At 44.8% G+C, this 21,993-nt stretch overlaps 1 protein-coding gene across 4 annotated transcripts in view; it reads right to left on the bottom strand.

Moving 5' to 3' along the window:
- The window catches only part of LOC140724326 (NACHT, LRR and PYD domains-containing protein 3-like), a 36,928-nt gene that overhangs the window by 6,521 nt on the left and 8,414 nt on the right, over positions 1-21,993 (bottom strand). For 3 of the 4 annotated variants that reach the window (XM_073038775.1, XM_073038777.1, XM_073038778.1), the window contains exons 3-8: positions 18,442-18,534; positions 17,383-17,549; positions 16,313-16,484; positions 16,151-16,216; positions 7,723-9,460; positions 6,558-6,644 (exon numbers count right to left, since the gene is read on the bottom strand). In XM_073038775.1, the coding sequence (XP_072894876.1) occupies positions 6,558-6,644; positions 7,723-9,460; positions 16,151-16,216; positions 16,313-16,484; positions 17,383-17,549; positions 18,442-18,502 (2,291 nt within the window). In that variant the 5' untranslated portion in view covers positions 18,503-18,534. The remainder of the gene's footprint in view (positions 1-6,557; positions 6,645-7,722; positions 9,461-16,150; positions 16,217-16,312; positions 16,485-17,382; positions 17,550-18,441; positions 18,535-21,993) is intronic. The other variant, XM_073038776.1, reaches the window with a different exon arrangement.

Here is a 21,993-nt window from a genome sequence, read left to right as displayed (position 1 = left end):
TTAAATGAGAGGGATACTGATAAATTGCAGGACTGTGCTAGATTAGCTGATGAGTATGTTTTAATCCATAAGAATAAATTTCCTCAGGGTAGAATTTTTAAGAGGAAAAATAATATGGAGACTCAAGGTAAATCAAAAATTAAATCAGAGGTTAATGAGAGAGGTAAGGAGGAAGGAAAACCTGTGAAGGAAAGACAGTTTGGTCTTATTTGTAACTATTGTAAGAAGCCTGGCCATGTAAAAGCTAACTGTTTCAAATTGAAAAAGAAAGAGAAGGAAGCAGTTCCAGATGCTTGTGTGCAACATACTGAAGCACCTGTAAAGTTACAGGGTTTGGTAAACACAAATGAGGATTTGTTAGAGTCTGACCAAGTTAGAAAGGGATATGATCACTTTATAACTGAAGGGTTTGTATCCTTGAAAGAAGGATCTACTCTGGTGCCAATAAAAATTCTTAGGGATACTGGAGCTTCTCAATCACTGATGTTAGATAGTGTGTTGAAGTTTAATGAAGAGAGTGAAACTGGTGAGGTAAATCACATAAGAGGTGTTGGAAGTGATTTTATGCCTGTACATTTACATGAAGTAAATTTAAAGTCAGGGTTAGTTACAGGATTTGTTAAAGTAGGATTACAGCATAGCTTACCTGTGAAGGGTATTTCTTTATTGTTAGGTAATGACTTGGCAGGTGGACAAGTTTTTCCTGAAGTGCATTTGACAATGGAGTCAGAGGAACCAGAGGTGAATTCTAACACAGATTCTTCTTGTGTTGTGACTAGAGCTATGGCTAAAAAAATTGATGTGCAGAATGAGGTTGTTACTCATGACTGTTCAACTCAGGATTTGAGTTTTGAGGATGTGTCAGAGACTTTCTTACCTTCGTTGCTTGAACAAGATTCTGGGAGTAATTCTGACTATGAAGATTTATCTCTGTCTCGGAAGGAGATGATAGCAGAGCAGAATAGAGATCCTGAGATTATAAAATTAAGGGAACAAGCTTTACCAGGTAGTGAAATTGAGAAGGTGTCAGTAGGATATTACTTGGAAAAAGGAGTGTTGATGAGGAAGTGGAGGTCGCCTACAATTCCTGCAAGTGAGGAATGGAATGTTGTTTACCAGGTGGTTGTTCCTAAAGTTTATCGGAATGAGATTTTGACTTTAGCTCATAGTGTGCCTTTAGGTGGACATCAAGGGGTAAGGAAAACTGTGGACAAGATTTTAAAATATTTTTACTGGCCTGGTCTAAGAAAAGATGTGGCGATGTTTTGTAAGACGTGCCATACTTGTCAAATTGTGGGTAAACCAAATCAGGTTACACCAGTAGCTCCATTACAACCTATTCCAGCATTTGGTGAACCGTTTTCTAAAGTTATTGTAGATTGTGTTGGTCCATTACCAAAGACAAAAACTGGTTATCAGTATTTGTTGACTATCATGTGTACTTCGTCTAGGTTTCCAGAGGCAGTACCACTTAGGAATATAAAAGCTAAAACTGTGACGAAGGCTCTTATAAAATTCTTTACTTATTTTGGATTGCCTAAGGAAATACAAACTGATCAGGGCAGTAATTTTATGTCTGGATTGTTTCAACAGATAGTTTATAAATTGGGAGCTAAGCAAATTACTTCGTCTGCATACCATCCAGAATCGCAAGGTGCCTTGGAGAGGTTTCATTCTACTCTCAAGAATCTGATTAGGACATATTGTGTGGAAAATGAAAGTGACTGGGATGAGAGAAAAACTTACTTTTATTTGCAGTAAGGGAATCGGTACAGGTATCTTTGGGTTTTAGTCCATTTGAACTTGTGTTTGGGCATAGAGTTAGGGGACCTTTAGCTTTATTTAAGGAACAGTGGATTAGTAAGGAAGTGCATACTAATTTGTTGGACTATGTTTTGAAATTTAAAGACAGGTTACATAAAGCTTGTATTTTAGCCAAGGAAAATTTAAAGTTGGCTCAGGAGAAAATGAAAACTTGGTATGATAAAGAAGCTAGGATGAGGATGTTTAAGCCTGGAGATAAGGTGTTGGTTCTTTTCCCAGTGCAGACAAATCCTTTACAAGCTAGATTTCATGGTCCTTATGAAATTGTGTCTAGAATCAATGATGTGGATTATGTAATAAAAACTCCAGATCGTAAAAGGTCAACACAACTTTGCTACATAAATATGATTAAACCATATTTTGAGAAACAATCTGATACTGTGACTGTTGTGGTTAGTGAGAATGAGTTTGATTTAACTGGGAACATGATAGATGATTCATCTGACTTTCATTCTAAATCTAACATTGTTTCTATTAGGTTACCTAATTCGACCATTCTGTAAAATATGGATGAGAAATTAGCACATTAACAGTTAGAGCAGAAACAACAGATGAAGGAATTGATTTTTAAGTATAAGGATTTGTTTCCAGATGTTCCGAGAAGGACTACTATAGCTTCACATGATGTAGATGTTGGAGATGCCAAACCTATTAAACAACATCCATATAGGATGAACATGGAAAAATGTGAACTTGCTGAGAAAGAAATTGAATACATGTTAGAGAATGATATTATTAGACATTCTAACTCGAATTGGAGTTCGCCATGTGTTATGGTGCCAAAACCTGATGGTATTAGGTTTTGTACGGACTATAGGAAGGTGAATGCTGTAACGAAAACAGATGCATATCCAATTCCTAGAGTAGATGATTGTGTAGATAAGGTTGGAAAAGCAAAGTTCCTTACAAAGATTGATTTATTGAAAGGGTATTGGTGTGTTCCATTAACGGACAGAGGTAGAGAGATTTCTGCATTTGTAACTCCATCTGGGTTATATGAGTATAATGTTCTTCCATTTGGGATGAAGAATGCCCCAGGTACTTTCCAGAGGATGATTAACTCTGTGATTCAGGGATTGAAAGATACTGATGCTTATATTGATGATTTAGTGACAGGAAATGATACTTGGGAAGCACACATTATTGCGGTGGAGAAATTGTTTGAAAAGCTTTCAAAAGCTAACTTGACTATTAATTTAGCCAAGAGTGAATTTGGACATGCCACTGTGACTTACCTTGGTTATGTTGTAGGTCAAGGTAAGGTAGCTCCTGTTCAGGCAAAAGTTCAGGCAATTTTAGAGATTCCCACTCCGACGGGGAAAAACACTCTCAGAAGATTTTTGGGAATGGTAGGATATTATCGAAAATTTTCTAAGAATTTTGCTAATGTTGCCCTTCCATTAAGTAACCTTCTGCAGAAGAATGTGAAGTTTGTGTGGACAGTGCCTTGTCAGGAAGCATTTGAAAAATTGAAAACAATGATATGTCAACAACCTGTGCTTAAGGCACCTGACTTTGGAAAACCTTTTTCATTAGCTGTAGATGTTAGTGATGAAGCTGCGGGAGCAGTATTGATGCAAAGGAATGAGGATGATGAGGTTGATCATCCAGTAGCTTACTTTTCAAAGAAATGTAATAAGCATCAAAGAAACTATTCAACAATAGAGAAATAATTGTTATCTCTTGTTTTAGCTTTGGAATATTTGGAGGTATATGTTGGTGCAACTCAAAAACCACTTATTGTTTACACTGATCATAATCCGTTAGTTTTTTTGAGTAAGATGAAAAACAAAAAAACAGAAGATTATTAAATTGGAGTTTGATGTTACAAGAGTACAATATTGTGATAACTCATATTAAAGGTAAAGATAATGTGGTTGCTGATTGTCTATCTCGATGTTGAATGTACAATGTAATTTTTTTTATGGAGTGTTTTTTTTAAATTGTAACACTCCTACTGTATTGTATGTTGTAAGATGTTATATGATGGTATTGTATATTGTGTATGTTATAATTTATACATTTGTTTTTTCTTGTAAGTAATTGTTAAAAATTTTTGTTCTTGTCAGACCAAAAATGTTTTTTTTTGGAGGGAGGTGTTACGTACCCGTGACACGTGACAGTGGTACCCTTGTCACGTGACTGGGGTTGAAGTTATACTGGACTTGAGGTAATGGTCTTGTGATGGTGGAGTGACGTCATTTTCCCGCCAGTAGAGGTCATGTGACAGGTTTTATTTACAGGTTATAAAAGGAAGACCCACCCTGTCAGGTGGGGCAGTTCGTGACTAGATTTGCCAAGATGACTTCATGTCACTGCGTGATTTAATGTGATGACGCAGTTTAGTTAAAAATGAAGTTTTATATAATGCCTAAAGTTTAAAAGGTCATCGCCAACAGTTTCTTTGCTGATGGAGAGTGAAGATAAAAGTTTGGAAAATAAAAGTCGAGGAGAATCGATTTTCGACGGTGGAAAAGTTCGACCTTATTTGATGCTCATTCGGAAGGATTTCGTTGACTGTTCTCGTGTTAATCTCCACTGGGAATAGCGGGAGATTGAGGACAGAGTGTGGAAGAAGAGGTTAGTGCCATTAAACCATTACGTTTCATAAAAATTCGACGTGGGAAAGTTCGACGCCGGGGGGAATCGAAGGACAACGACGTGGAAGAGAATTTAAATCGCTTTTAAAAAGTCTCTCCTTTTAAATGGACTGTGAGCTTTTGAACTTTCGGCATACCGCTTTAAAGAACTGTTTTTTTCAACATCGTTTTAAGAACTGTTTAAGCTGTCGCACAGCAGCTGTTTTCCGGTCACGTTTGAGTTTGTTTACTTTTGAGGGGGTTTGTTTTCAGTGTTTAATAAAAGTGTTATTTGTTATGAAAACCCTTGCCTAACTGATCTATATTTATTGTTGCCTGAATACGTAACAATAGGTTAAGTGAGCTCCGCCTTTTCTCCTTGGAGTGACGGAGGATGAAAAGTGACCTGATAGAGGTGTACAAGATAATGAAAGACATTGATCATGTGGTTAGTCAGAGGCTTTTCCGCAGTGTTGAAGTGGCTAGCACGAGAGGACATATTTTTAAGGTGCTTGGAAGTAGGTACAGAGGAGATTTCAGGGGTAAGATTTTTTACGCAGTGAGTATTGAGTGCGTGGAATCGGCTGCCGGCAGCAGTGGTGGATTTGGAATCCATAGGGTCTTTAAGAGACTCCTGGATGGCTACTTAGAGCTCAGAAAAATAGAGGGCTATGGGTAAAGCCTAGGTAGTTCTAAGGTAGGGACATGTTCGGCACAGCTTTGTGGGCTGAAGGGCCTGTATTGTGCTGTATTCTCCATATTATATTATATCATATCATATTATATTCCTGTATTCTCCATATCTGAAGATAGACTGTCCACTGACATTTTTTATAAACCCACTGACTCCCATAACTACCTTGATTATACCTCTCTCCACTCTGCCAAATGTAAAAATGCTAATCCCATTTCATCAGTCTCCGCCGCATCTGTTCCCAGGATGAGGCTTTCTGTTCCAGGACATCCCAAATGTCCTCTTTCTTTAAGGATCGTGGTTTCCCTTCTGCCGTCATCAATGATGCCCTCACCCGCATCTCCTCCATTTCCCACACTTCGGCCCTTATCCCATCCTCCGGTCACCACAACAGCGACCATGTTCCCCTTGTCCTCACCTACCACCTCACCAACTTCCGATTCCAGCATATTATCCTCCGAACCTTCAACAGGACCCGACCACTAAGGACATCTTTCCCTCTCTACCCCTCTCTGCTTTTCGCAGGGATCATTCCCTCCAGGACTGCCTGGTCCACATGTCCCTCCCCACAGATCTCCCACCTGGTACTTATCCCTGCAAGTGTAAGTTATACACCTGCCCCTACACCTCCACTCTTACCACCATTCAGGTCCCCAAACAGTCCTCCCAGGTGAGGCAACACTTCACTTCTGAGTCTGTTGGGGTTATCTATTGCATCCGGTGCTCCCGGTGCGGCCTCCTCTACATCGGCGAGACCCCACGCAGATTGGGGGACCGCTTCGTCAAGCACCTCCGCACCGTCCGCCACAACAGACAGGATCTCCCGGTTGCCACCCACTTCAACTCTGCTTCACATTCTCATTTGGATATGTCCATACATGGCCTCTTCTACTGGCATGATGAGGAGCAATATCTCATATACCGTCTGGGTAGTCTCCAGCCCCTTGGTATGCACATCGAATTCTCCAATTTCTGGTAATTCCCTCCTTTTCCCTTCCCGCATCCCACTTTCACTCTGCCTCCTCTTCTAGCCTCCTATCACCTCTCATGATTCTGCCTTCTTCTACCCACCCACAGTGCTTTCCCCTTATATTCCTTCTTCACCTCTCCTGCCTATCCCCTCCCTGCTTCCCCTCCCCGACCCCTTGATCTTTCCTCTGATTGGTTTTCCGCCCTCCTCCCACATTGTTTATGGGGCCCCTGCCCCCTCCTTCTTCAGTCCTGACGAAGGGTCTCGGCCCGAAACGTTGACTGCTCGTTTCAACGGATTCTGCCCGACCTGCTGAGTTCATTCAGCTTGTTTGTACGTGTTGATTTGACCATAGCATCTGCAGTATACTTTGTGTTTCCTGTATTCTGCTGTATGATTTCTATGTTTCTATGCTTCTACTGATCACATTAATGTTCAGTGTCAGACACCCAGTGACTGTAAACGCAATCTCCCACAGTCTGGTACTTACCACAGTTTCTGTATTTTACACTCCAGGTTCCTCAGAGCCGCAGACACCAGTTTCACTCCTGAATCTCCCAGTTCATTCTGCCCAAGGCTAAACACAAACAAGTTGATGAACAGTGATTGAAACCATGGGTCTGAGGGAATTTCTCTCACTGGGATATTTCAGGAAACATTAAACCCTTCAGTAAATCACTGATTGGAGTTCCCATCACTGTCAATGTCCCTCACTGCCCTGCACCAGGGTATTGGCCGAATGTCAGTAATTTAGTCTGTCGGTGTGACCCTGTAAATTCCACATATTCGGTCTCATTCCCCGATGGTTAGGAAAGTGTTCCTGACGTGAGAGGGTTGGGAGGGGCAGGGATGAAGGATGGGAGAAAGTCCCACAGTGAGGAAGATTTCTGAATGGGGAAATGTCGATGGGAGACGGTGGAAGAGTCCCCACCTGAGGAAAAGGGATAGGGAGACAGAATCTGCAGGAGGAAGGGGGATGGGGATGAGAGGGTGTGAAGGGGCAAGAGCGGGCGAGAGAGGGGAGAAAAGTCCCACAGCAGTATACGGATGGGAAAAGATAATCCAATCAGATGAGATCATCCAGAAATGGATCGTACGGGAGGTGTGGTCTGAACTGAGGCCCACAGTCGGGAGAGGAGATGTGCCCATTGGGTATGGGTATCTGGTAGTGAGCACAGTCACACAGGTGGACTGATGGTTATAGTCACACACGGGGAAGGGCAGGGGAGGACAATCTGACAATGGTATTTCTTTACTTCTCACTGGGACAGTTTGCTGACGGTCTCTTGTCCCTCACCGGGAAGGGGGTGTGAATCTCTGACCCACTGCTGCAGTCAGTGTCGGTCTGGGTGTCATTAACAGTGAGAAGGAACATTGTCAACGGACGTGTCACAGGCAGCGAGAAACACGGCCATTCCTGTGAATTACTACCATTAAACTAATGGCCGTTGTCCACTGATCTGATGAAGTCTCCTAAATACCTTCACAAGGAACCACAGAACCCTCCCATCCTTGGGGAATTACTGACTGATCTCCTGGTTATTTGTCACAATTCATCACAATCTGATTTGCTACAGTTTTACCCAATTCCCTTTACATTGAACCAACACAATGGAACAGATTCACAGTTCAGAGTAAGAGATAAATCAAGTTACCTCAACTCCTGGCACTTGTGCAGCCCGGGTCCCAGCCGCTGGATTCCTTCACACTGAATGTGGCAGCTCTCCAGGTCGAGGTGTTTTATTGTATCACAGAGTCCGATGACATGAGACAGGACCGCGCAGTCAATCGGGGTCAGTGTCATTCCACTGAATGAAAGTGTTTCCACAGATCCAAGTGCGTCCTGAGCCAGTACACGATTCTGAGACTCAAACAGATAGTGCAATGTGTTCAGGAGGCTCCTTTTACCAGCTTCACTCTCTGTGTTTCCACTCTGGCGTTTAAACTCCTCCTTCACCCAGTCAATCACCCGGCAGGTTGTCTGATGAGGAAATGCACCCAGAAACTCCTCCAGGCACCGAGCTGTCATTGGGGAGGAGAGACCAGCAACAAAACGGAGAAATACTTCAAATTGCCCATCCTTCACGCAGTGGGTTTCAGTGAGGAGTTTCATAATATCTCTGCAATCTGGGATCAGGAATTGTGCGACTGCAGCTACAAACTCTTGGATGGTGAGGTGTGGGAATGTGTACACCACGCTCTGGGCAGAATCGTCTCTCTCCAAAAGCTCCATCAGGAACCCGGACAGGAACTGGGAAGGCTGCAGATTGTACTTGATCAAATCTCCACCTGTAAACACAATTCTCCTCTCGGCCACTCCTCTGAAGGCCATCTGACCAACCCTGAGTAACACATCACGGGGGTTCTCAATCTCACGGCCGTGATTTTTCAGGATGTTGTAAATATAGTAGGAGTACAGTTGGGTGATGGTCTTGGGAACTCGCTGTGGGTCTCTGACTCTTTGTGTGAAGAAGGGACCCAGTGCCAGAGCGAGGATCCAGCAGTAGGAGGGGTTGTAGCTCATGGTGTACAGGATCTCATTCTCCTTCACGTGTTTGAAAACAGCTGCTGCCACCATTTGATCTTCAAAATGCCTGATGAAATATTCCTTCCGTTTCTCACCAACAAATCCCATGATTTCAGCCCAGACCCTGATCTCTGCCTTCTCCAATAAATGTAACGCAGTGGGGCGGGTGGTCACCAGCACTGAACACCCTGGGAGCAGCTTGCCCTGGATTAAACTGTACACAATGTCAGACACTTCACACCACCACTCGGGATCTGGACACTGGTGCTTGGGTTCTGTATCTCTCCGACTGTCAGCAAAATCGATTCTGTGTTTGAATTCATCCAAACCATCGAATATAAACAGCAAGCCCTCTGGGTTCTTCCAGACCTCTCTCAGGAAATTCCCAAAGTAAGGATACTGATCAAGAATCAGATCCCTCAGGTTTATTCTGTTGTTAATGGAGATTAAATCCCGGAATTTGAAACTGAAGACAAACTGGAACTGTTGATATATTTTCCCCGTGGCCCAGTCATAAACAATCTTTTGAACCATTGTTGTTTTCCCGATCCCTGGGTCTCCGGCCACTGCCGCTGAACTCCCTGATTTGGATTTACTTCGGGAAAAGCTGCCCTGGAACAACTGATCCGTCCGGAGTTTTTCCAGGTGTCCACGGAGATATTTTTCTCTCCACTCCTCATGGTCTCTGCCTCTTGCCCGCAGCTCATGTTCCACCAGTCTCCGATCTCGAACAGAAGAAATGACCGTGAGCTCAGCGTATCGATCAACCAGCTGGAAAACCTTCACCTTCTCCCTCATCAGGATGGTGTTCACTCTCAGTGTTTCAGTTTGTGCCCGCAGAGTCTCCTTGTGTTTCTGTTGAACATCTTCCATGGGAACAGACAGTGGACAAGCTGTTAGATGCCTCAACTCAGTACTCAGTATTTAAACACACAAGCGTTAGCTCAAAGCTATTGCATTAACTGGATTCATCAATGGATGCTCGTACAGTAAATTTCATTAACAGACCCCTGACTGGACAGAGAGGCCTGGTCTAGATAAACACCAGATCATCACTTTTCCACATTAACTGTGCTGTAAAGGTGAGTATTTCCCTGGTAGTTTACTGATCCCCGATTGTCTCGTACTGGACAAACACCCACTACTGCCACGGCTATCATTGTTCCTGTGGAAGAACTTTGAAAGCGCGATGTTGATGTGGTGTATGGAGATGTAGAAAAGGTTAGTGGGCATCCTCTCAGAGGAAGTGGTCTGGGAATCACAGTTCCCCCTCCCACCATCATTAATTCAAATTGCAAAGTATATTTGTTCACTGGCACGTGCACTGTGGGTGGGTGATTGGGGGAGAAAATGTCAATAAAACTGTTCAGGAGGTTGAGACAGTCAGCATTTTGACACAAAACACAGACAATTCCCCCGTCCATCATCACAGATGCTGCTCAGCTCACTGAGTTCCTCCGGAAAATGGTTTGAGACGGCAGATCTGCAGTCTCGTGTCTCTGTAAGGGTATGTATTGTAAATTCTGAACAGACTGAAGATACACAAGTGTAAAGGAGAAGGAAATAATTGTTATTCCGGATCTGATGCAGCACAGAAACTCAGATAAAGAACACAATGGAAAACACAATAAATATAAATACATCCGATACAGAAGTCACTCCGACCTCAGGTGGTTCTGACAGAAAATTGTCAAACCGTGCTGGTGGTGGGGTGGGGGTTGTTAGTTGTGGAGGGGTGGCTTAGTCATTGGAGGTGTTGATCAGTCTTACTGCTTGAGAAAAGTAACTGATTTTGAGTCTGGTGGTCCTGCTGTGGATGCTACGTAGCTTCCTCCCTCATGGTAGAGGGTCAAACAGCCCATAGGCAGGATAGGTGGGACCCTTCCTCCCTCATGGGAGAGGGGCAAACAGCCCATAGGCAGGATAGGTGGGATCCTTTTTGAAGCTCCTGGCCTTTTTCCGGAGCCTTCCTGTATATACGTTCCTGATGGATGGTAGGCTGGGGATGCCGGTGATGCGTTGGACAGTTTTGACTAGCCGTTGTAGAGCCTTCCAGTCCACCACAGTTATGCAGCATGTTGGCCTGCCCTCTGCAGCTCCGCTGTTGACGGACGGGAGTGTGGATGTGAGTACAGGTCAGACAATATCTGTGGAAATGGGAGATGCTACTGGTCTATGACTTTAAACACAAGTTTGAAAACCGTGCTGATTTCTTGTCGGGTGGTGAAGAAGAGAGCAGAGACCGAGGAATTTTGGTAGCAGGTAGTTCAGGATTTCAGTTGTCACAGGATCTGGATAGAACATAGAACAGCTCAAGAATAGGCCCTTCGGCCCACGACGTTGGTGCCAGCATGATTCCACATTAAACTGTGATGTTTAAATGTTCTCCCCATTTAGCTAACAATCTGCACTATTGTTCCTTTTACCAAAATACATTACCATACATTTCCCAATACTGTATTCCATCTGCCACGTTTTGTCAATTCTTCTAATTTGTCTAAGTCTTGCTGCAATTCCATTGCTTCCTCAGCTACCCCTTCACCTATCTTAGTATCATCTGCAAACTTTGCCACAGAGCCATCAATTCCATTATCAAAATCATTGACAAACAATGTGAAAAGTAGCGGTCCCGATACTAACCCTAGGAAAATCACTAATCATCAGCAGAAACAGAAAAGGCCCATTTTATTCCCACTCCCTGCCTCCTACCCTCAGGCCATTCCTCTATCCATGCCAGTAGCTCTCCAGTAACGCCATCGGATTGTATCTTGTTAAGCGGCCTCATGTGTGGCAACATATCAAACACCTTCTGAAAATCCACACTGCTTGGTATTTACTCAACGAATTCTAGCAAATTTGTTAAGGAAGATTTCCCTTCATATAACCTATACGGACTTTGACTTATTTTATCTTAGTCTCCGAATCTCGAAACCTGAACACTAATAATTGAATTGACTTTATTTCTTACATCCTTCACATACATGAGGAGTAAAAATTTTTATGTTACGTCTCCATCTGAATGTGCAATGTGCAATCATTGTAATTTAAAATAATTTATAGACTCAACAGTTTCCCAATCACTTAGCTTAGGCTAACTGACCTATAATTCCACAAACAAGAGAAAATCTGCAGATGCTGGAAATCCAAGCAACACACGCAAAATGCTGGAGGAACTCAGCAGGCCAGGCAGCATCTATGGAACAGTTGACGTTTCGGGCCGAGATGCTTCGGCAGGACCAGAGACAAAAAGCTGAGTAGATTTGAAAGGTGGCGGGGGTGGGGGAGGGTGGGCAGAGAGAAATGCCAGGCGATAGGTGAAACTTGGAGAGGAAGGGATGAAGCAAAGATCTAGAAAGTTGATTCTTGATAGAGACAGAAGGCCACGGAGAAAGAAAAAACTGGGGTGGGGGTTACACCAGAGGGAGGCGATGGACAGGCAAGGAGATAACATGTGAGAAGTACGAGGGCATGGGGAACGGTGAAGGGGGAGAGGAAGCTTTACTGGAAGTTTGAGAAATCGATATTCATGCCAGGAATTGGAGGCTACTCAAACGGAGCATAAGTTGTTCCTCCTCCAACCTGAGTGTGGACTTATCCCGGCATTGGAGGAGGCTGACATATCGGAATGAGAATGGGAAGTGTAAATAAAACGGGTGGCCATTGGGAGATCCCACTTGTTCTGGCGGACATAGTGTAGATGCTCGGCGAAACGGACTCCCAATCTACGTCGGTCTCAACGAAATACAATAGGTCATACCGAGCTCATCTATGCCTCTGTCTGGTGCTTGCTCCATCCCTTTCTTTCCTTTCTTCCATGGCCTTCCGTCTCTTTCACTAACCAACTTCCTAGCTCTTTGCTCATCACTCCCCCTCCAAGTCCCACCTATCGTCTGGCGTATCTCTCTACCCTCCCAGACCGCCCTCCACCTTTCAAACCTACCCCTCAGCATGTTTTCCCCAGTCACACCAAATGTTCTCGGCCCGAAAAGTTGACTGAACTTTCTCCACAAACGCTGCCTGGTCTGCTGAGTTTCTCTATCATTTTCTGTGTGTTAGCCTATAATTTCAATTGTTTTGCCTTCATCTCTTCTTTGCTGCCTTTCATCCGAAATCAATGAAATTTCCATTCACTTTTGCTACATTATATTGCGTTTCCTCTTCTTTTATGTAGACCCCTGCTGCCTCCTGAGGGGTCATTTACATTAATCTCCCTGATCTCACAGTGTGTCTGGACCCTGTTAGGGAAGTGTGTGTTCTCACAGAGTTTCAGGTCCCTGTCAGGGGTGTGTGGGGTCTCACAGTGTGTCAGGACCCTGTCAGGCGTGTGTGGGGTCTCACAGTGTGTCAGGACCCTGTCAGGGGTGTGTGGGGTCTCACAGTGTGTCAGGACCCTGTCAGGGGTGTGTGGGGTCTCACAGTGTGTCCGGACCCTGCCAGGGATGTGTGGGGTCTCACAGTGTGTCAGGACCCTGTCAGGGGTGTGTGGGGTCTCACAGTGTGTCAGGACCCTGTCAGGGGTGTGTGGGATGTCACAGTGTGTCAGGACCCTGTCAGGGGTGTGTGGGGTCTCATAGTGTGTCAGGACCCTGCCAGGGATGTGTGGGGTCTCACAGTGTGTCAGGACCCTGTCTGGGGTGTGTGGGGTCTCACAGTGTGTCAGGACCCTGCCAGGGATGTGTGGCGTCTCACAGTGTGTCAGGACCCTGTCTGGGATGTGTGGGGTCTCACAATGTGTCAGGACCCTGTCAGGGGTGTGTGGGGTCTCACAGTGTGTCAGGAACCTGCCAAGGATGTGTGGGGTCTCACAGTGTGTCAGGACCCTGTCAGGGGTGTGTGGGGTCTTACAGTGTGTCAGGACTCTGCCAGGGGTGTGTGGGGTCTCACAGTGTGTCAGGACCCTGTCAGGGGTGTGTGGGATGTCACAGTGTGTCAGCACCCTGTCAGGGGTGTGTGGGGTCTCTCAGAGTTTCAGGTCCCTGTCAGGGGTGTGTGGGGTCTCAAAGTGTGTCAGGACCCTGCCAGGGATGTGTGGGGTCTCACAGTGTGTCAGGACCCTGTCAGGGGTGTGTGGGGTCTCACAGTGTGTCAGGACCCTGCCAGGGATGTGTGGGGTCTCACAGTGTGTCAGGACCCTGTCTGGGATGTGTGGGGTCTCACAATGTGTCAGGACCCTGTCAGGGGTGTGTGGGGTCTCACAGTGTGTCAGGACCCTGCCAGGGATGTGTGGGGTCTCACAGTGTGTCAGGACCCTGTCTGGGATGTGTGGGGTCTCACAATGTGTCAGGACCCTGTCAGGGGTGTGTGGGGTCTCACAGTGTGTCAGGACCCTGCCAGGGATGTGTGGGGTCTCACAGTGTGTCAGGACCCTGTCAGGGGTGTGTGGGGTCTCACAGTGTGTCAGGACCCAGGCAGAGGTATTTGGGTCTCACAGTGTGTCAGGACCCTGCCAGGGACGTGTGGGGTCTCACAGCATGTCAGGAATCTGTCAGTGGTGTATGGGGTCTCAGAATGTCAGGACATGTGGTGTCTCCATTCAATGTATTCAGCTGTGATAGGGAGTGTAAGTAAAGTTTGATCATCGACATATTTACTTTAGAGAATGTGACCGTGGTGGAAATGATGCTCTTCAATTATCAGGGAGTGCATCTGTTTCATATTCAGAAATGGATGTGGGAATTTCACTGTCGTGTCTGTTCCCTCGGCAAACAACAAGAGTAATAGTGACGAACATGCTTGTAGCAATTTACCAATCCCTTGGTGCAGGGAAACTGAGGGATTTCATGGACCGGATGTGGACTGGAACAGCATTAACAGAGGTGACAGAGATGTGAGTAGTTTGTAAACTTCCTGATTCGTATATTTCTGCTCCCATATTTAAATTATCGTCTTTGGCATTTGTTCTTGTAAATGAGGGAGACTGAACCAGGGTTCTGACCGAGATTTCTTATATTTCTTTTAAGAGCTTTGAATAATCAGATAAATCATGGGCTACTGTAAGATTAATAATGTTCTGATATTTGCCTTTCCTACGCTCTCTCCTCTGTTAAATGTGCAGTTGAGTGATCCAACTCAGTCTGCGATGTTGAGGTCTTATAATCTCTGAGCCCATGCACTGCCCTGGGCTCCATTTTCACAGACATGATGGGCTTATGGATGTAGTGAGCTTCCCATCCAGACGGTCACAATTTGACTAATTGCAATATTATTTATAGATATTTTCAGTCCTTTGCACTTTGCTTGCCGCGATCCCACAACCCTCGGTTTCCCTGTCCTAATTCCCATCTCTCACCCTTCCACAGTGTCCATCACACAACACCGGCAGACAGGAATTTCAGCTTCTGTGGACTGAGCTGAGGAATATGTCCCCCAGTTTCACCCTCTCTAACACTGTAGCAGTGTTTGCACTAGGGAGTGCAGATGTGAACACAGCGGGGTTCATCTGCTGCTCTGTGGTTGAACAGACCAGTTGGGATGTTACCTGCTTCTCTAATTAAAGTGATGCTATTATTACTATTCTGTGACTGGAACTTCAGTGGACGCCCAACTCTATGAAAAAATAATCTGCAGGAACTGAGGGAGTTTAGAAAATGGCTAAGGATGAGGCTGTTCAGGAGGGGGCAGTGGCTGGCAAGAGAAGGTTTTGACTTTTTGGTGTGAAGAAATATAAGCCTTTTTTTCATTCTCCAGATCGCCCCCTTCTCCACTCAGACTCCGGTGGGATCTGTAGTTGCAGGCCCCAGAGTGGTGTGACCACTTTCCTCAAACTCGCCAGCTCTCTGCCTCTTTCCTCAAAATGTCCTGTGAAAACTCTCTCTCTAACAAAATGTTTCCCTGCGTCTCACTGTGTTCTCTGTCACAGTGCCAGAATTTACCTGGTCAGATCCTTGTGGCTCAACAGCTGAACCGCCAGACGCAAATTACAACCGTTGGTGGAAACAGAGGTCAAGTTTCAACTTGATGAACTCTGCTTCAGCCTCATCTGGGCCATTGCGTACCGTTCCGATCGCCCCACTACCGGAGGGATGATGAGGCTTTAGAGAGGGAGCAGAAGGGGTTTACCAGGATGCTGCCTGGTTCAGAGGGCATGTGCTGTCATGAGAGGCTGGAAATATTTTGATTGTTTTCTCCAGATCATCGGAGGCCGAGGGGAGCTCTGACACAGGTTTACAAGATTATGAGAGGCATAGATAGAGTGGACAGAGACAATCGGTTTCCCACAGTTGAAATATCTAGTACCAGGGGGAATACATTGAAAAAGAGAGAGAGTGTAGAAGGAAGGGGAATGTGAGGGGTAGGATTTTTAATCAGAGAGTCGTGGTTGCCTGGAACGCACTGCCCGGTAAGGTGGTAGAGTCAAACTATTAAAAGCATTTTAAGAGACATTTGGATAGGCACATAGATGTAAGGAGGATGGAGGCATATGGACATTGTGCAGGAAGGAGAGATTAGAGTTTGGGTATGTCTGATTTACTTCTCAGCTGTTTCGACACAATATTATTTGCCTAATGGCCTATTCCAGTGTTTTAATCTTCAATGTTCAATGCATGTTCACTTACCTTTCAGCTCACTGAGAACCTTCAGTAAACCTTGAGCGGGATTTGATGGATGGGAGGGATCACAACCTGTTTGAATTTAAACAGATTGAGGGAATGATGTGTAAAATTTTAAAGTGTACTTTATTCAATCAAAATTTGAATTAATCGCTGATATTATCTCACCATATATCTGCATTTCCTTCAGTATTTTGTCCAACATTGGAGCATCATTCCGCATTTTCACGAAGGTTTCCCACATCACCCTCCGGGCGCGGGAGCCTTTCTCCATCACCAGGCTCAGGAGGAGTTTAGAACTGTCCGCCCTCTGTCCCTTATTAGCGAGATCAGAGATTATCTGTGAAGAGTAACAGTGAACATATTGGGGACTGACAGATTCACACAGAGAATGAGAAGTAAATGATGTGCTCTGTAACGGGATCACACTGAGCAGTCACCCGGACGGGTGCTGATCCTGTCTGGACATGGACTGTACATTCTGAGTGCAGAGCACACGGAGGGACATTCACCGTGAACCTGGTCCACCAGTCAATGAGATCCTGGCTGGTCTGTGACCGCTTCATTGACGTGGCTCCAAATCCGTAAATAATTCCTCACCGGTTTTGACAGTGTAAAACAGAAATCAGAAAATAACGATCACAGATGAAGAAATAAAACAGGAGTTTTTTTTATGACGAAGTGAGCGGTCACAGAGAAGTTGCAGAAAAGATGACGACGCCAGTGTCCAACATGACAGCGGATTACTGGAGGATATGTGATACCTTTCCTTTGCCTTTTCCAGTGGAGGTTTATTCACACTGCAACATGGCAGTATTCCCCGATCTACACCGCTTGCCGTTAGGGACTGTAACAGAATTATCTCCACCCAGAACAGAACACACTCGAGCTCCTGTGGCACCCACAGATGATGTCCCCGTTCTCACTGACATCCTGCCGTCACGCTGCACGGTCTTCCCAAACCGAAACCTCCTGACATATTTCCATTTAATACTGTGAGCCCACACAACTGTTACCTGCTCAACTCACTCTGAACATTGAGCAGCCACCCACCAGTCCGCGGGGTCTTTTCACCCCTTTCTATCACTGGTTCAGAGTCACATGTTTGTGATTGCAGGTACAGTATTTATTTCCCAGTTGTTCTTTTGTATCTAATTTTATATCTGATGAGTGAGAGTCCCGACACCCATCAGTGCTGTGATGTGTGAAAATTCAAACCCATTCTCCCTCCCACTCACCCGATGTTCCTCTCCGCTGAACTGATTCTCGGCCGTTAACGCCAGGCTCACTCCGTGCACCCCTCCTTCCATCGCCTGCTCCAGCCTGTCCCGGTAGAAGTCCGTTAACCGCAGCAGCTGGGAATCATTGCAGCTTGCCAGGAGCTCGGTGATCGCTGAGCTCGGACCTGTGAAAGACAATGAGGAGCATTAAAGAAATTACCGTACCTATACTGGGCAGTAACTTTCTCTCTGGAACCCCAAAATCACCAAACACAGTCCGGAATATATATATATATATATATCGGGACGGGGAGGGGTGTAGTGAGGAATGAGCTTGGGCCGGAGGGTGGGGGGCGCAGGGCATGTAGGAGAGGGTATAGTTCAATCTGTCGAAGGCTGCTCTTTCTTGTCCCCGGGGATACACCTCTCTGTTTGGAAAGGACTCTGTTTATTGCTGAGAATATAGTAACCCATCACAATCAGTCTCCAAGTACTGTCCATCACCACCGCTTTGCTCTGGGTTACTGTCTGCCTGCCTGGTCAACCCCTTCCTCAGCAAATCTCTGAAATGTTTTCACAAAATCCTGGAGGTACTCAGCTTGTCAGGCAGCATCTATGGAGGAGAATAAACAATTAAATTTTCGGGCCAAGGCCCTTTATCGGACTGGAAATGAGGGGAAAGAAATCCTAAATATTGCCACATTACTTTCTATTCCTTGTGATCCTGACGCAAAACGTCGAATATTTATTCCTCTCCATGGATGCTGCCTGACCTGCTGAGTTCTGCCAATATCTTGTGTGTCTTTTTATTGGCCAAAACTTTTAGCATCAGCAGAATGTCTTGACTTCTGGAGTAACTCGTTATTTAAATGTGCATCACAATCTGTTAGAGGAGCAGGAACAGACGGTAAATGTACTCCTTCCACGTGTGACTGTGTTTCCCCCAGAGATGTTAACTCTCTCTCTCTCATCTGTCTGCTCGGTTTTCACAAATGTTTTGTGAATTGTCGATATTGAATTAAACACAGACGCAGAATCCGCAAAGTATTTAAAAATTAAAATAACTGCCCAACATACACGTGTCCTTTCCCGATGTTGACGTCACTGGCTCTCCTTCACTGCTCGCAATTTGATCCATTTTGAGGACAGGTGTGATCAGTGTTTGCTGCTCTGTCACAAAAAAAATAACAAGAGGATCAAACAATAATTGGGGTTTAGAGGAGAACACAGTTTTGTTTTAAACTGAGGCAAACACTTCCAAACATCTTCGACCTGTCCACTGAAGACTTGACATGGCCTGGTCTACCTGTGCCCATCCACCCACAGTCACACAATGTCAATTTCCGCTCTCTCCATGGATTGTATACTGTGCAGGGATTCCCCGCGATATCTACTCGCTATATTGCTGGCAATTCCCTTTTAGGAACCAATCTTGTGTTTTGGATCGGGAGTGACGTGTCAATGAAATGGCAAGCCAGGTTGAGCAAACAGCGCCCACGGCATTGTTCCTCCAGGTGGCGCTGTGGTGAGTAATGGACAAGTGTTACAGCAGTGTGGGTTAAAACATTTCTGCTGCCCAATTTTACATCTATCCCTATCATCACTGAAGTCCATAAATTTCTCAGTCACACTTGATTTTCACCGTCTCCTTTCAGTTTAACATCGCCTGGCTTTGACACCAATGGTAATATATGGTTTGAGTCTATGTTGAAACACTCTGACATCCTGAACAATGCAATCTCAACCACAGCATCAGGACATCTTGACTGAACCACGATAGTTTCTCCGGCAGGACTTTAAAACCATTATTATCACTGAAAACCGGTCAAGATTTATTTGACCATATCACCTGGTTAGTATCAGATAGTTACATGGCACCTTGTTAAGCACAATGTAGACCCGCCATACATCCAAAACAGCTAGTTGGGAAAATAATCTTTGACATAAATAATATAAAATGCTGGGATTATTCAACAAGACAGACTGTATTTTCATATTTCAGGAGGAAAACCCTGTATCGGAGCTGAACCTGTGTGTAGGAGCCGTGTAACTGTTCTCTATCTGCAGTGTATTCTGCGTTGTGTATTTATGATGCTTTTTATGGTAACTTGTCGCATCAGTGGGGGTGTGGTAAATGTGAAGGGAATCAGTTACATTTTTGTGCTTTATTCCATGTGGTTCACATCTGGAGACTGAGGGATGTCATATCTTTTGTTATTATCCTACACGTTGAACCTACACTTGGGTACACTTCAGTTTCATCGCTTCAAGATTGTTTGCTGATTGCTAATAAAGGATTGAATACATATCACTGACATTTGTAACAATCATCACTGGAGCTGAGGGGACGACATGCAAATATAACAAATCTGTGGGGTCGCCAGTAACGGCAACTTGGTTTGTTAGAATTCACCGCTATATTCTCAACAGATGTTTCTCAATCTGCCGATCATTTAAAGTATTCTGATGTACTTAGTGAATACTTTGCTTCGTTATTCACAAGTGAAAATGACCTTGGAAGTTGTGGAGATGACTTACATCTGACTGAGACGCTTGTGTGCATAGACTTCAACAAAGAGAATTGTTGGAGCTTTTGAAAGTCATAAAATTCGATAAGTCGCCGAACTGGATGAGATGTACCCAGGCTACTCTGGAAAGCGAGGGAGGAGATTGCTGATCCTCTGGCAATGATCTTTGCATCGTCAATAGGGACAGGAAAAGTACCAGAGGCTTGGAAGATTGCAAACATTGTTCCCTTGTTGAAGAAAGGGAGTAGAGATAACCCAGGAAATTATAGACCAGTGAGTCTGACTTCAGTTGTGGGCAAGTTTTGGAAAAGATCCTGAGAGGCAGGGTTTATGAGCATTTGGAGAGACATAATCTGATTAGGGATTGTCAGCAAAGGTTTGCTGAGGGCAGGTCATGCCTTATGAACCTGATTGAATTCTTTGACGATGTAACAAAACACATTGATGAAGGTAGAGCAGTGGAAGTACTGTATGTGCATTTCAGGAAGAGGTTAGCTAAGGCTCCCCTTGGAAAGCTCATTCGGAAAAGAAGGAGGTATGGATCCAAGGCGACATTGCTTTGTGGATCCAGAACTGGCATGCCCACAGAAGGCAAAGTGCCGTTGCAGATGGTTCAAATTCTGCATGGATGATGGTGACTAATAGTGTTCCGTTGGGATCTGTTCTGGGACTCCTTCTCTTTGTGATTTTTACAAATGACCTGGATGAGGAAGTTGAAGAATGGGTTAGTAGGTTTGCTGATGACACAAATGTTGAGAGTGTTGTGGATCGTCTGCAGGGTTGTCAGATGTTACAGTGCAACATCGATAGGATGCAGAACTGGGCAGAGAATTGGCAGATAGACTTCAATACTGACAGGTATGAAATGGTTAATTTCGGTAGGTCAAATTTGAAGACAGAATATAATATTAATGGTCGGACTTTTGGCAATGTGGAGGATCAGTGAGATCTTGAGGTCTGTGTCGATAGAACACTCAAAGCTGCTGCCCAAGTTGACAGTATTGTTAAGAAAGCATATGGTGTGTTGGCATTCATCAGTCATGGGATTGAGTTCAAGAGTGAGAGGTAATGTTACAGCTATACAAGACCTTGATTAGATTCCACCTGGGAGTACAGTGTTCAGTTCTGGTCACCTCACTACAGGAAACGAAATGGATGCTATAGAGAGCGCGCAGAAGACATTTACAAGGATGCTGTCTGGATTGGGGACCGTGCCTGATGAGAATAGTTTGAGTGAACTTCAATCCATCGCCCTTCCAGACTCCTTGGAGAGGAAGAGCGCATTAAATAAATTAGCTTTTTGGATCTTTCCCAGGAGTTAGGGTGGTAAACATCTGACGGGGTCTACGGAGGGAACTCCTTAATGAAAAAGCTCATATCCCGATTGGTTGGTATGCTAAAATGCCACTTGCTGTCACCAATGAGAGACAAGTAAATCTCACGTCACTTTAAGAGAGATACCGGGCACGCGCAGAATGCTTAAATCGTCTCAACGTCAGCCCGGGAGCGCGAGCGTGACGAAGCTCCGCGAGAGGGCGCGCGTGGCAGAGTGGGCGGGGCGGTTAGCTCGTTCGCCTGGTAGACAGGGATACTGTAGAGCCAGGAACAGAGAACAGGGAGCGAATGAGTCATGGTCGATCCGCAACCCGCTGGGGTTCAACATTAACGCACAAATCTCGATGTATATTGTTAATCAATGTAGTGTTTCTTTTCAGTTCCACAATATAATTAATATGCAGAAATTATATTGTCTTACACTAATTGAACTGTCAGAACTTTTCTAGTCAACACAACAAATGCATAAGTGGACCACTCGGCTGATCTGATTTAAACTTTCGTTACACATTCCCCCATGTTCATCTCGATAACACTTCAACCCCATTCTTTATAAAGAAACTGGGATTTGAATGGTATCACAGGCTTTAATTTCAGTGTTCAGTGAGTAGAAAGAGTTCCTAACTCCTGCAATTAACACTGGCAAAAAATAGGAGGGTGGGAGGGGGAGTGGGGAGGCGAGCGGAAGCTTTTGCTGCTTTTCACTACATGATGCCCAGTCCACAGCCAGTCTCTCTGGACATTGGATATATCTCAATATCAACAG

This window comes from Hemitrygon akajei, unplaced genomic scaffold (assembly GCF_048418815.1).
Source record: "Hemitrygon akajei unplaced genomic scaffold, sHemAka1.3 Scf000188, whole genome shotgun sequence".
Classification (NCBI taxonomy): Eukaryota; Metazoa; Chordata; class Chondrichthyes; order Myliobatiformes; family Dasyatidae; genus Hemitrygon; species Hemitrygon akajei.
This window is presented reverse-complemented; position numbering and strand designations above follow the sequence as displayed.